The 11,334-nt window shown below is 29.9% G+C and overlaps 2 protein-coding genes across 2 annotated transcripts; both read left to right on the top strand.

Annotated features, from left to right (window-relative positions):
* The first annotated feature begins 306 nt into the window (after positions 1-306).
* LOC123268465 (26S proteasome non-ATPase regulatory subunit 2) lies at positions 307-4,579 on the top strand. The gene is made up of 4 exons (XM_044733532.1): positions 307-500; positions 759-1,492; positions 2,230-3,875; positions 4,144-4,579. Exons 1-4 carry the CDS (start codon positions 426-428, stop codon positions 4,443-4,445), a joined length of 2,757 nt encoding a protein of 918 aa, XP_044589467.1. The 5' UTR covers positions 307-425; the 3' UTR covers positions 4,446-4,579.
* A 2,771-nt stretch (positions 4,580-7,350) lies between these two features.
* Positions 7,351-11,201, top strand: LOC123269545. The gene is made up of 7 exons (XM_044735329.1): positions 7,351-7,588; positions 7,812-8,015; positions 8,118-8,339; positions 8,855-9,396; positions 9,530-9,890; positions 10,042-10,361; positions 10,422-11,201. Exons 2-7 carry the CDS (start codon positions 7,815-7,817, stop codon positions 10,531-10,533), a joined length of 1,758 nt encoding a protein of 585 aa, XP_044591264.1. The 5' UTR covers positions 7,351-7,588; positions 7,812-7,814; the 3' UTR covers positions 10,534-11,201.
* Positions 11,202-11,334: the final 133 nt, after the last annotated feature.

The following is an 11,334-nucleotide window of genomic DNA, read 5'->3' as shown; positions in this document are numbered from 1 at the left end:
TTAATTAATTATGTTTAATTTAGAATTTAAAAATTTTTACTCTGAAAATTTTAAGGTTAGTTTTTAATTTTTAAATAATTTAAGTTAAATTATTTTACAGCATAAATTAAAAATTTCATTAATAAAAATAAACTTTTTTTTTAGTTTTCATCTATATAATTAAAGTAATTTTTAATATATCAATAGAATAATGAAAATTAATAATTTAAATTGTGAAATTAAAATAAAAGTGCCTTGACTTTTTAAAAAATTTTAGTTCGAATTTTCGCCACCAGAAGCAGAAAAATGAAGTCGCTGGTGTAGCAATGACTCGCACATCAAATCAAGAATTTATAACCTTTAAAAAGTTGACGGGCAGTTTTGTTAAAAATTATAAAAGGTTTAATTGCATTTTTTTAGTAAACATTTGATAAGATTTGCTCAGGATGCCCGAGTGTGTCAAAATGGAGTCGAAATCGACTAAAGACATCAAGAACAAAGAAGAAGAAAAGAATGACTTGGTAAGTTTATTTTTCATGTTTTAAATTAATCGTATTTTTCATGCTAATTTTATTTTTATTTCTACGTTTTTTTTATCTTAATATTTTTTTTCATGTTAAAAATATTTTTTTACGAGAAAAATTTTACATTTTTTCATTATTCATCTGTCAATTTTAAGACATTTTTTTGGAGATGACACGACGTCTTTTTTCTAAGAAAAAATAAAAATTACATACAATTAAATAAATTTATTAATAATTATTATTAAAAATTTTCAGTCAGAAGAAGATAAATTACTTCAAGAAGAACTAGAACACTTGGTAGAACGTCTCCAAGATGGAGACAAACGCCTGCACTTCCCCGCACTGGAGCAACTCCGCGCGCACATTCGCGCATCCACAACCTCAATGACCAGCGTGCCGAAGCCGCTAAAATTCATGAGACCGCATTATGAAACTATGAAAAGTATCTACGACAAATTGCAGGATCAAGAATGCCGGGAACTTTGCTCGGATATAATATCCGTGCTTGCAATGACCATGGCCGAGGGTCGTGATTGTCTGAAGTTCCGTCTGACCGGCTCAGCATTGCCGCTCAGCGAATGGGGGCATGAATACGTAAGACATCTTTCTGGTGAACTGGCTGCAGAATGGGACGAAGTCAGCAGCGGTGATGATGCTGCTGCAAATACTGAAAAATTAATAGGTCTTGTCCATGAGATAATCCCTTACAACATGGCCCACAACGCTGAGACTGAGGCATGCGATCTTTTGATGGAGATCGAGAGACTTGACCTAGTTGAGCGCTACGTTGATGAGAGCGCTTACCAACGTGTTTGTCTCTACCTGACAAGCTGTGTGCCGTACGTAGCTGATCCAGAGAACAGCACTCTTCTCCGTAGCGCCTGGAAGTTGTACAGAAAATTTAAGCAGTACCCTCAGGCTTTGAGAGTCGCCATGCAGCTCAACGACTTGAATCTTATTGGCTATATATTTTTAAGCTGTACTGACTTGTAAGTTTTTTATTTTACTCTTGATTTAAAAACTAAATTCTCTTGAAAGATTTAAAAATAAAGCGTTCGAATTTTTTTTTGAATGTGAACTATGAATAAACAAAATTTTGCTTTATTAAATAATTACTTTTGTTAAATTGCACTGTATTTTCTTAACTATTGACATTTATAAAGATATAAGCTCATACTGATGTTACGCTCATCAAGAGCTTTCATTTGAGTACCCACATGCATTTTCATATATTTTTCATATATACATATATATAATATATATAAATATATGAAAAATTGATGTGGGTACTCAAATGAAAGGTCTCGATGAGTGTAACATGAGAATGAGCTTATATCTTTAAAAATGTCAATAGTTCACAAGATAGCAATGTCAGTTCTTAATTATTGATATTTTTAAAGATATAAGCTCATCACGATGTTACACTCATCAAAAGTTTTCATTTGAGTACCCACATGCATTTTTATATATTTTTCATATATTCATATATATATAATATATATAAATATATATGAAAGATTGATGTGGGTATTCAAATGAAAGGTCTCGATGAGTTTAACATCAGAATGAGCTTATATCTTTAAAAATATCAATTGTTCACAAGATACAAGGTCATTTATTAATTATGTATCTAGAGATTATTTTCGAACACAGTCTAAATTTTTATATCTAAAATTTGCCTTGACAAATAATAAAATAAATAAACTAATATATTTTTTCTATCCAGATCAATCCAAAAGCAGCTGGCTTTCATGCTAGGTCGCCAACAAATTTTCCTAGAAATTCCAGAAACCACTGCCGAGTACGACGACTTGATCGAAATAATGTCAAACTCTCACTTGAACAACCACTTCCTAAACTTAGCCCGTGAGTTAGACATAATGGAGCCAAAGACACCGGAAGATGTCTACAAGTCTCACCTGGAGAACTCAAGACCGCCTTTTGGTGGTGGCCAGGTAGACTCAGCACGTCAAAATCTCGCAGCAAGTTTCGTGAACGGATTCGTCAACGCAGCCTTTGGTCACGACAAGCTATTAATAGAGGACGGAAACAAGTGGCTGTACAAGAACAAAGAGCACGGTATGCTAAGCGCAACAGCATCATTAGGCCTAGTGCTTCTTTGGGACGTCGATGGTGGTTTAACACCAATCGACAAGTACCTGTACTCCTCCGAGGACTACATTAAATCCGGAGCTCTGCTGGCTTGTGGAATCGTCAACTGCGGCGTGAGAAACGAGTGTGACCCCGCATTGGCTCTCTTATCAGACTACGTACTCCACAATACCAACACGATGCGAATCGGAGCTATCGTGGGTCTGGGTCTGGCTTACGCCGGGTCGAACCGAGAGGCTGTACTGAGTTTACTCGCCCCAGTACTCACAGACCCCAAGTCAAACTGGGAAGTAATTGGTATTGCTGGTCTTGCTCTAGGAATGGTCGCCGTAGGCTCTTGCAATTCATTCGTGACTACCACGATAATGCACTGCTTAATGGACAAAAGTGAAACTGAGTTGAAAGACACTTACGCTCGATTTTTGCCACTAGGTCTCGCGCTTTGCTTCCTGGGAAAGCAAGAAGCTGCTGAAGCAATAATTGCAGCGCTAGAAGTCATCCCCGAGCCATTCAGGTCGATGTCAACAACTCTCGTTGAAGTTTGCGCTTACGCTGGTACTGGTAATGTCCTTAAAATTCAGCACCTCCTTCACATCTGCTCGGAACACTACGAGCCGACCAGCGATAAAGACGACAAGTCTGATCGCAACCACAAGGACAAGGACAAGAAAGACAAGGAGGACAAAGACAAGAAAGATGATAAAGAAAAGGAGAAGGAGAAGGATAAAGACAAGGATACTAAGGACAAGCAGAAAGAAAAGGAAAAAGATTTGAGCTCTAGGCAAGCAATCGCTGTGTTGGGTATCGCGCTAATTTCTATGGGCGAAGAAATTGGAGCTGAAATGGCTTATAGAACTTTCGGACATCTTCTAAGATACTGCGAGCCTGTGATAAGACGCTCAGTACCTCTGGCACTTGGTTTAATCTCCGTCTCGAATCCCAAGCCCAATATTGTTGACACTTTGTCGAAATTCTCTCACGATAGTGATCCAGAGGTTGCTCACAATGCTATTTTCGGCATGGGTCTTGTAGGAGCTGGAACTAACAACGCTCGTTTGGCTGCTATGCTTCGTCAGCTTGCTCAGTATCACGCTAAAGATCCCAATAATTTATTCATGGTTCGTATCGCTCAGGGGCTTACGCATTTGGGCAAAGGAACTCTTACTTTGTCTCCTTACCACAGCGATCGGCAGCTACTCAGTCCGGTTGCTCTTGCTGGACTTCTTTCGGCTATCATTGGGTTCCTTGATGTTAAAAATAGTAAGTACTTTATTTCAATAATATTTTTTTAGAATAATAATAAAGTTAGCCGACGTTTTTAATTTTTTGATTATTTTTTTATAATTAAACTAGAACTAAAAAGTAGTTTTTAAAAATTGCACTCAGTTTTTCAAGTTTTTTACAAATGAAAAATTTTTTTTAATAATTTTATTAATAAAAAAAAATTCGGAAAATTTTTTAATTTCGGCTGACTTAATTTTCATTTTTTTCAAGTATTTATTTATCAATGTATTTTTTTTTTTTATAGTCATCCTCGGAAGATCGCACTACCTGCTCTACACTCTCGCTGCTGCAATGCAACCCAGAATGCTGGTGACCTTTGATGAAGAGTTGAACCCTCTTCCGGTACCGGTGAGAGTTGGTGTTGCTGTCGACGTGGTCGGACAAGCCGGCAAGCCCAAAACCATCACCGGATTCCAGACACACACGACACCCGTGCTATTAGCTTATGGAGAACGAGCTGAACTTGCGACTGAAGAATATATTCCCCTCACGCCTATTATGGAAGGGTTCGTTATTCTTCGAAAGAATCCCGAATTCGTCCCTTAGTTAAGTTATTAATTTTTATTAATATTATAAGGAGTGATATGTCTTAAATGAGATACAGTATACATTTTTTTTCTCATCTTTTCTAATGTTTATTATTTTTTTGAGACATTAAATAATAATATCTTGTAATAATAATTAAAAAAATAAACAAATAATACCTTGATATTTAAAACTTTTTATATTCTTAATTTTTTTTATTTCTTATATTTAATATTATTATTTATGATTAATTACAAAAAATAAAAAATGATTTTTTTTTAATTAGTATCTACAAAAATACTCCAAATAATTTTTTTTAAAGGTACTAAAATTAGCTAAAGTTAAACAATTTTTGATTACTTCAACAGTTAAATTATCATAAAAAAAAAATAATAAAAAATTGCAAGTATAAATTTTCAAATCTTCTACATGTGAAGTTTTTTCTTTTAATTTCTTTGTTATAATTTTTTCAATAAAAAAAAATTATAAGAGTTAAAGATTTCGGTTAATTGCACGCCTCATAGCGCGAAGCGCGTGAGGTTGTGCTTTATACTCGACTCGTCAAAGTCAAGCAATTTTATGATCTTTAAATGTCTCTATCACAACCATATTACACTTATACAATAATATAAGTAGATGTACACGGAGAAAACACTTAAATTAAACCATCTTTTACTTTCTAAAATCATTTCATGTAGCTATTTTGAAAAAAATTTTACGTGGACATCCGGATGTCACCCCATTTTGGATGTACCAATGATTACTCCCGAACAAATTGATATTTAAAGACCGGACTTTTTTTATTAGTTTACGAATGCGATGAACTGGGTCCGTATTTCATATCAGTAGCCTAGTTTACGTATTTTTTTTTTTTAATTGAATTTTTATTAAAATTTATTACGATGTAACCGTACAAAGACAAACAAATTTTTGTTATTTGTCACGTGAAAATTATGGCGCCGCTTGATAAAGCTAGATTTTTTTAGACTGCGTGCGCATATAACAAGAAAAAAGGGCGCTGATATTTAAAAAAAAAAAATACTCTAAGAAATTACTTAATTATAATTTTTTTTTTTTTTATCAGTTACACAATTTATTTTTTCTTAAAAAATGAATGAGCCTTATGAGGCGTGCACTTTTTCACGGATTTTCCAAACTTTTTTTATATTTTTATAACAAGTAAAATATAATAAAGAAATTTTAGATATAGAAATTAAAAATACTTACAAGTGTGATTTAAAAAAAAATTTTTAATCAATTATAATTAGGTAATTTATTATAAAAATTTGAAGAACTGTTAGATGTTTGTTAATTACACGCTTTATATTAGCTTCACTTGTATGTCAGTTTGTCAGTATGTCAGTAACTCTCCGTGGGTAATCTGCGCGCCTGCGGCCTTCCTTGGTTCTGGTAGCCGTTTCTCAGGCTCGCTCTCCGAAATCGAACTCTGATTCCCCGTATTTATAATATTTATAAATAATTATTTTTTATTAGCTTCACTTGTGTGTCAGTATGTCAGTATGTCAGTATGTAACTCTCCGTGGGTAATTTGCGCGCCTGAATATTTTTGATAATCAACAAATAATAGTTTAAAAAAACTAAAAAATCACGCTTTTATAAATAAACCAAACTAAAAAGTAAAAAATAAATAATAGTTTCAAAAAACTAAAAAAACGCTTTTTATAGAAAACCAAACTAAAAATAGAAAATAAATTTAAATTAAGAATAGTGTTAAAAATTTCAATAAATATAAATTAATAATAGTGTAAATAAAAAAAAAATGTATTTTATTTTAAAAAGCGTGGGGTGCTTTTTAAGATATTATCAAAATGATAATCACTCTACTCATATCTGTCAATAAAATATTTATAACTATTGACACCATGCACCTCACGCTTTTTTTAAAATAAAATACATTTTTTTTATTTACACTATTATTAATTTATATTTATTGAAATTTTTAACACTATTCTTAATTTAAATTTATTTTCTATTTTTTAGTTTGGTTTTCTATAAAAAGCGTGTTTTTAGTTTTTTTAAACTATTATTTATTTTAGTATCATTTTTTTAAGTTTAAAATTGTTATAATTAAAGTTTCCCGGGTTGCAGTCAACTAGTCAGACTAACAACATTCCGAATTAATAAATTACTAGAACTTAGAAAGTAAATATTAAATTTAATTTAAAATAATTAATTTTACAAATTTTAAAATTCCGAAAAATATAATCTTAAATAAAGAAAAATCTAAAGCTATATTAATAGAATCTTTCAAAGTCACAAAGTCTCAATAAATTAAAAAACATAACAACGAAAATTTATACGCCAAAATGAATGAACAGACGAACACTCATTTAGCCGAAAAATGTAAATAATTTTATAATTAGATTAGAAATTTTTTTTAATTAATTTTAAATTAATTAATTTTTGAAAATTAATTTTATTTTAATTTACAAGCATGTATGGAAAACACTCAAATTTCATGATTGTAAAAGTGGACCATCTAAGAAAAATTTCCAATTTTTTGGATGAGTAATTTTCGGCCGAATCATTATTCGGATAGATGAGTATTCGGATGAATATACGTCGGAACAACCCTTTTTCGAAATCAAATTAATTTTAACTCTTGAGGAATATAAGATTTATATTTACTTTTATTCGATAACCCGGTGTTTTATAATTTACAAAATTGTTTTTCGGCTGTTATTCTATTTAAGCTAATGTATTTTATAAACTTTGAATGTAGCGGAATTTTAAATTTTCTAGAGTTTTAATAATTTGGAATGTTGTCGATCTGACTAGTTGACCGCAACCCAGTTTCCCGAGCTTATTTATAGGGCGCGCTGCGATCAGCCCAATAGAAACGCAACTCGATCACTTTTACGAATGTTCCGTCGGTATAAAAGTGCAGCACAGTTACTGCCAAGGACAAATAATAAAAATACGTGTTTTTAATATACATTCACTTATAACATGTACGTCTCTCAGTCAGTTCAGTGTGTGAAAAAATCCTTTGTTTATCGGCTTGTCCACGTTTTTGTTACGGTCCTAGTTGAATTTCCGAATTGACAAATAGTGTATTTTTATCCTTAAAATATCTATAATAAACACGAAAACTCAAATTTAATAAAATTCTAAAAATATCTTTATGAAGTTAATTGCTCGAGGTAAGTCGACAATTACTTACAATCATTGTCTCATAAAAGTTCCTTCGCAGTGAAAATAAAAACAAATATTGAAATTTAACAACCAATTGTTCTTGTGTATATAAGTGTCATATGTTAAAAATTTTATCAGATATTTATTACATTACGTCAATAGTCTGCATCATGTGTATGTATTTTTATTAATGTATTTGCTAAATTTTTCTTCAATAATTTACATGACCAGGCAATGGCTAGTCCCGATGAAAAATCCAGTGCTACCGAGGAGCGCAACAGCGAGGACAACTCTTCGTCTGGTGAATGGACCCTGATAGGTGACAAAGAATCAGCTGACAGTATTAGCATTAGCAATAGTATTGATGGACCTGATAATGATGATAACAACGAAGATCATGCTGACCAAGCTATTGATACCGAAGAAGCTCGTGAAGTAATATTTGTTTTCTTCTTTATTTTTTATTTTTTTTTTTATTGTAATTTAATCTCTGTATTAATATTTAATTATTTATTAATTTTTTAAATATTGTTCCAGGCTATTCAAATTTTAGGAGAGTCATTGCAGGTTAATGACAAAAAAACAGAGAACAAAGAGCAAGATGATGTTGATGAAGATAAAAATATTACCGAGGCTCTTGTTCCTTGTAATGATGAATCAGATGGGATATCTGTGATAACTGACTATGAAAGAAATGATGACAATTTATATAGAAGCCTTACTGAAATTATAAAACCTATTGATAATATTGTATTACCGGTAATAGTTTTAAATTTATAATCAAGAAGTTTTTTTTACTTAAATTTCTTAAGACTAGGTCGTATTAAATTTTCTGATATTTTATTTTTTAAAAAATTTTTTAAATGAACTATTATAAAGCTCCAGCTAGTTACATTTTATTTTTATTTATTTATTCATTTATTTATTACAGTCTCAACAGCCTACTGGCCAATAACAGGGTCACTTTATAGTGCAATGATATAAATTTATAGTAGAGTTTACATTACATGTTGATTATAATTATAATTATGCTAAATTATTACACGTGAAGATTTAAAAGATTTTTTAAAAACTTTATTTTATTTTATATCAAAATTTTTTAAGACGTGATCAGTAAAATAAAATTTCTAAATATTTATTCTTAATACTTAAAATTACTTTAAAAAAAAAATTTTAATTAAATATTATGATACTAAAAAAGATATATTTAAAAATTTTCTAAAAATGAATTATTAGTAATGTATATATTTATTTAAAATTGATCACATTTTCAGAGCGGAACTGTAGTGCATATATTGATAGCATGCACACTGGCAGCGACGGTTGGATTTGGCATTGGATTATTCGTTGGCCCGGGAAAAACCCAAATGTCACCTACTCCGACTATTCCACTCAAAGATGTTAATTTTAAACACATGAATGCAGAAAGTGAAAATTCACTGTACCGTAGTGATGAATTAAAACAAGAATCTCATTTACTAAAAGATAATAATGAGTTTTCAGTATTTAAAAAGCCAAAAATAGATAATGTTAATAATATTGGTACCTATGAAACTGATTACGCTGGAAAGGGCGGTAGTATTAAGCCTATAAATATTAAGAACGTTAAGAATGGATCGCTTAGAGAAATTCTGGATAAAGTAAAGCTCTCTTTGGATACTCTGTGCTCTATTATTGAGAGGAGTGATACGTCGTATCGTACGAGTGTAGACTTTGCTTGTCATCGACGATCACTCATGGACTTACTTGACTTGAAGGATAGTGTGCAGAGTATTATGACCGGGATTGAACTGACTGAAGAGTTGTCTAATAAACGGTTTGTTGTAATTGATATTTTATTTTATTTATTAAATTTATTTATTTATAAATTAATTTACTAATTAATTTATTAAATTTATTTATTAATAAATTAAGTTACTAATTAATTTATTAAATTTTTTCTGTATTAGATTTATAGAAAATATGGAGTCGAAGATAAAAAATATTTCTTTGACGTTCTTTGATGACCTGTCAAAGACTTTGAAGAATTCTGTGGTAAAAGTTCACCGTAAGTTAGTCAAGGTACGACGTAAACTTAATCAACGATTGTGTTTGATTAGAAACACGATGGGAGATGATCCTAAATTGTCAGAGCTGTTGGACAAAATGAATTTAAAGAGTAATAATTGTAATAAAACTAACAAGTCAGAGAAATTTAATGAAAAAAAAATAAACGATGAGAAGAAAATAAAAAATAAAAAGCCTGAGAAAAATCATCAGTATCCTGTAGGACCAGAAGTTAAACGCGAATTTGATAAACAAAAATTCAAAGTAAGCAATATACTTGGATTTGATGATACTAAAATAAGCAAACATCTACCAATTTTTTTTATTATAATTTAATTATAAAAAAAATTGTTTATCATTAATCAAATGATTAGCTAATTAAAATTGTTAGATAATTTTTTAATTATTTTTATAGATGGATTCTAAGGACCGTAACAAGCAGAACGGTAGAAATGATAAAGGAGAATACGGAGAAATGAAGAGACAATTTAAATCTCAACAAGATCATAAAGATTACTCGATTTCAGAGAGTAAATCGAACGATTTAAATGCTAAAATTATTAGAGATACTGCTAGACTAAAACCTAACGCCCCTCCAGTTGACAAATGGAAAGATAAAAAATCTTATGATAAAAAAGATGATGATTCTGTTTGTTATGGAAAGTCCTGCGGGAAGCAACGTAACAATGATAGAAAAAATTCATTTGAAAAAAATGAAAATTGGCAATTTAAAAGGTGCTTTTTTTTTATTTTAATTTTAATTTTTAATTTTTTAAATAAAATTTTTCATTGCAGATCTGAAGGACGCGATTATTGGCGGATAGATAAAAAACCAAATGACAAAAAAGAAAATTCATGGGATTTTAATCGCGCAAAAGGTCGTGAAAATGCGCGAATAAATTATTAATGTTTTACTTTATTTAAATACCACTGTATTTAATATTTAAAAATTAAAAAAAAATTCATGACTTTTATCTAGAAATTCTATAAATTTTCAATAAATAAAATCTATTTATAAAAAATTATATAAATACATTGAAGAAATATCGAAGTGTCATAAAAAAAAAAATTAATTTCATATTTCAATTGTGGAAAGTGAAATTTTTAATTTATAATTTTATAAATAAAAATTAATTCATTTGTTTATTAAATATGGAGAAGTATCGTGCAGATAAATTGTTTTATAATGTCAATTTGGCTGTCAAGTCTGTGGTACAGGTACTTTTTTACGACGAAATATATTGCATTGATAGGAGTAATAATAAACTTTTGTTGATTAGCATAGTTATTAATTATTAATTATATTAGTATGTTTGAGAATATTAAATAAATACTTTACTAATTAAAGTTAAATGTTTGTAAATTAATTGAGTAGAATGGAGTGTCAGAGATTGAAGACTTAGCTGAAAAAATAGATAATAATGAAAGTTTAAAATTAATAAAATTTATAAAATCATTTTTGGATCACGGATTGTCAAGACTGGGATTGTCGGTGGAAGATTATAGAGAGCGACAATCACATTACTGTAAATTGTGGCATCAAGTCAATAAAATACAACAGAATTATAAATGTAATTTATTTTAATTTAAATTATTTTAACTATTGTACAAAATTTATATTTTATGTATTATTATTATTATTATTATTATTATTATTATTATTATTATTATATTAATTATTATTATTTAGCGTTATGTGAAAAATTAG

The sequence above is a fragment of the Cotesia glomerata genome, linkage group LG7 (assembly GCF_020080835.1).
Source record: "Cotesia glomerata isolate CgM1 linkage group LG7, MPM_Cglom_v2.3, whole genome shotgun sequence".
Lineage (NCBI taxonomy): Eukaryota > Metazoa > Arthropoda > Insecta > Hymenoptera > Braconidae > Cotesia > Cotesia glomerata.
The sequence above is the reverse complement of the archived record's forward strand: the minus strand, read 5'-3'. Positions and strand labels throughout refer to the sequence as shown.

What these genes read in the sequence shown, in the direction of transcription:
- LOC123268465 (XM_044733532.1), top strand. Translation starts at nt 426, where the DNA reads ATGCCCGAGTGTGTCAAAATGGAGTCGAAATCGACTAAAGACATCAAG. An exon ending in TTTTTAAGCTGTACTGACTT is followed by an intron (nt 1,493 to 2,229) that starts GTAAGTTTTTTA and finishes TTTTCTATCCAG; the next exon opens with ATCAATCCAAAAGCAGCTGG. An exon ending in GTTCCTTGATGTTAAAAATA is followed by an intron (nt 3,876 to 4,143) that starts GTAAGTACTTTA and finishes TTTTTTTTATAG; the next exon opens with TCATCCTCGGAAGATCGCAC.
- LOC123269545 (XM_044735329.1), top strand. Translation starts at nt 7,815, where the DNA reads ATGGCTAGTCCCGATGAAAAATCCAGTGCTACCGAGGAGCGCAACAGC. An exon ending in ATACCGAAGAAGCTCGTGAA is followed by an intron (nt 8,016 to 8,117) that starts GTAATATTTGTT and finishes ATATTGTTCCAG; the next exon opens with GCTATTCAAATTTTAGGAGA. An exon ending in TTGATAAACAAAAATTCAAA is followed by an intron (nt 9,891 to 10,041) that starts GTAAGCAATATA and finishes TTATTTTTATAG; the next exon opens with ATGGATTCTAAGGACCGTAA.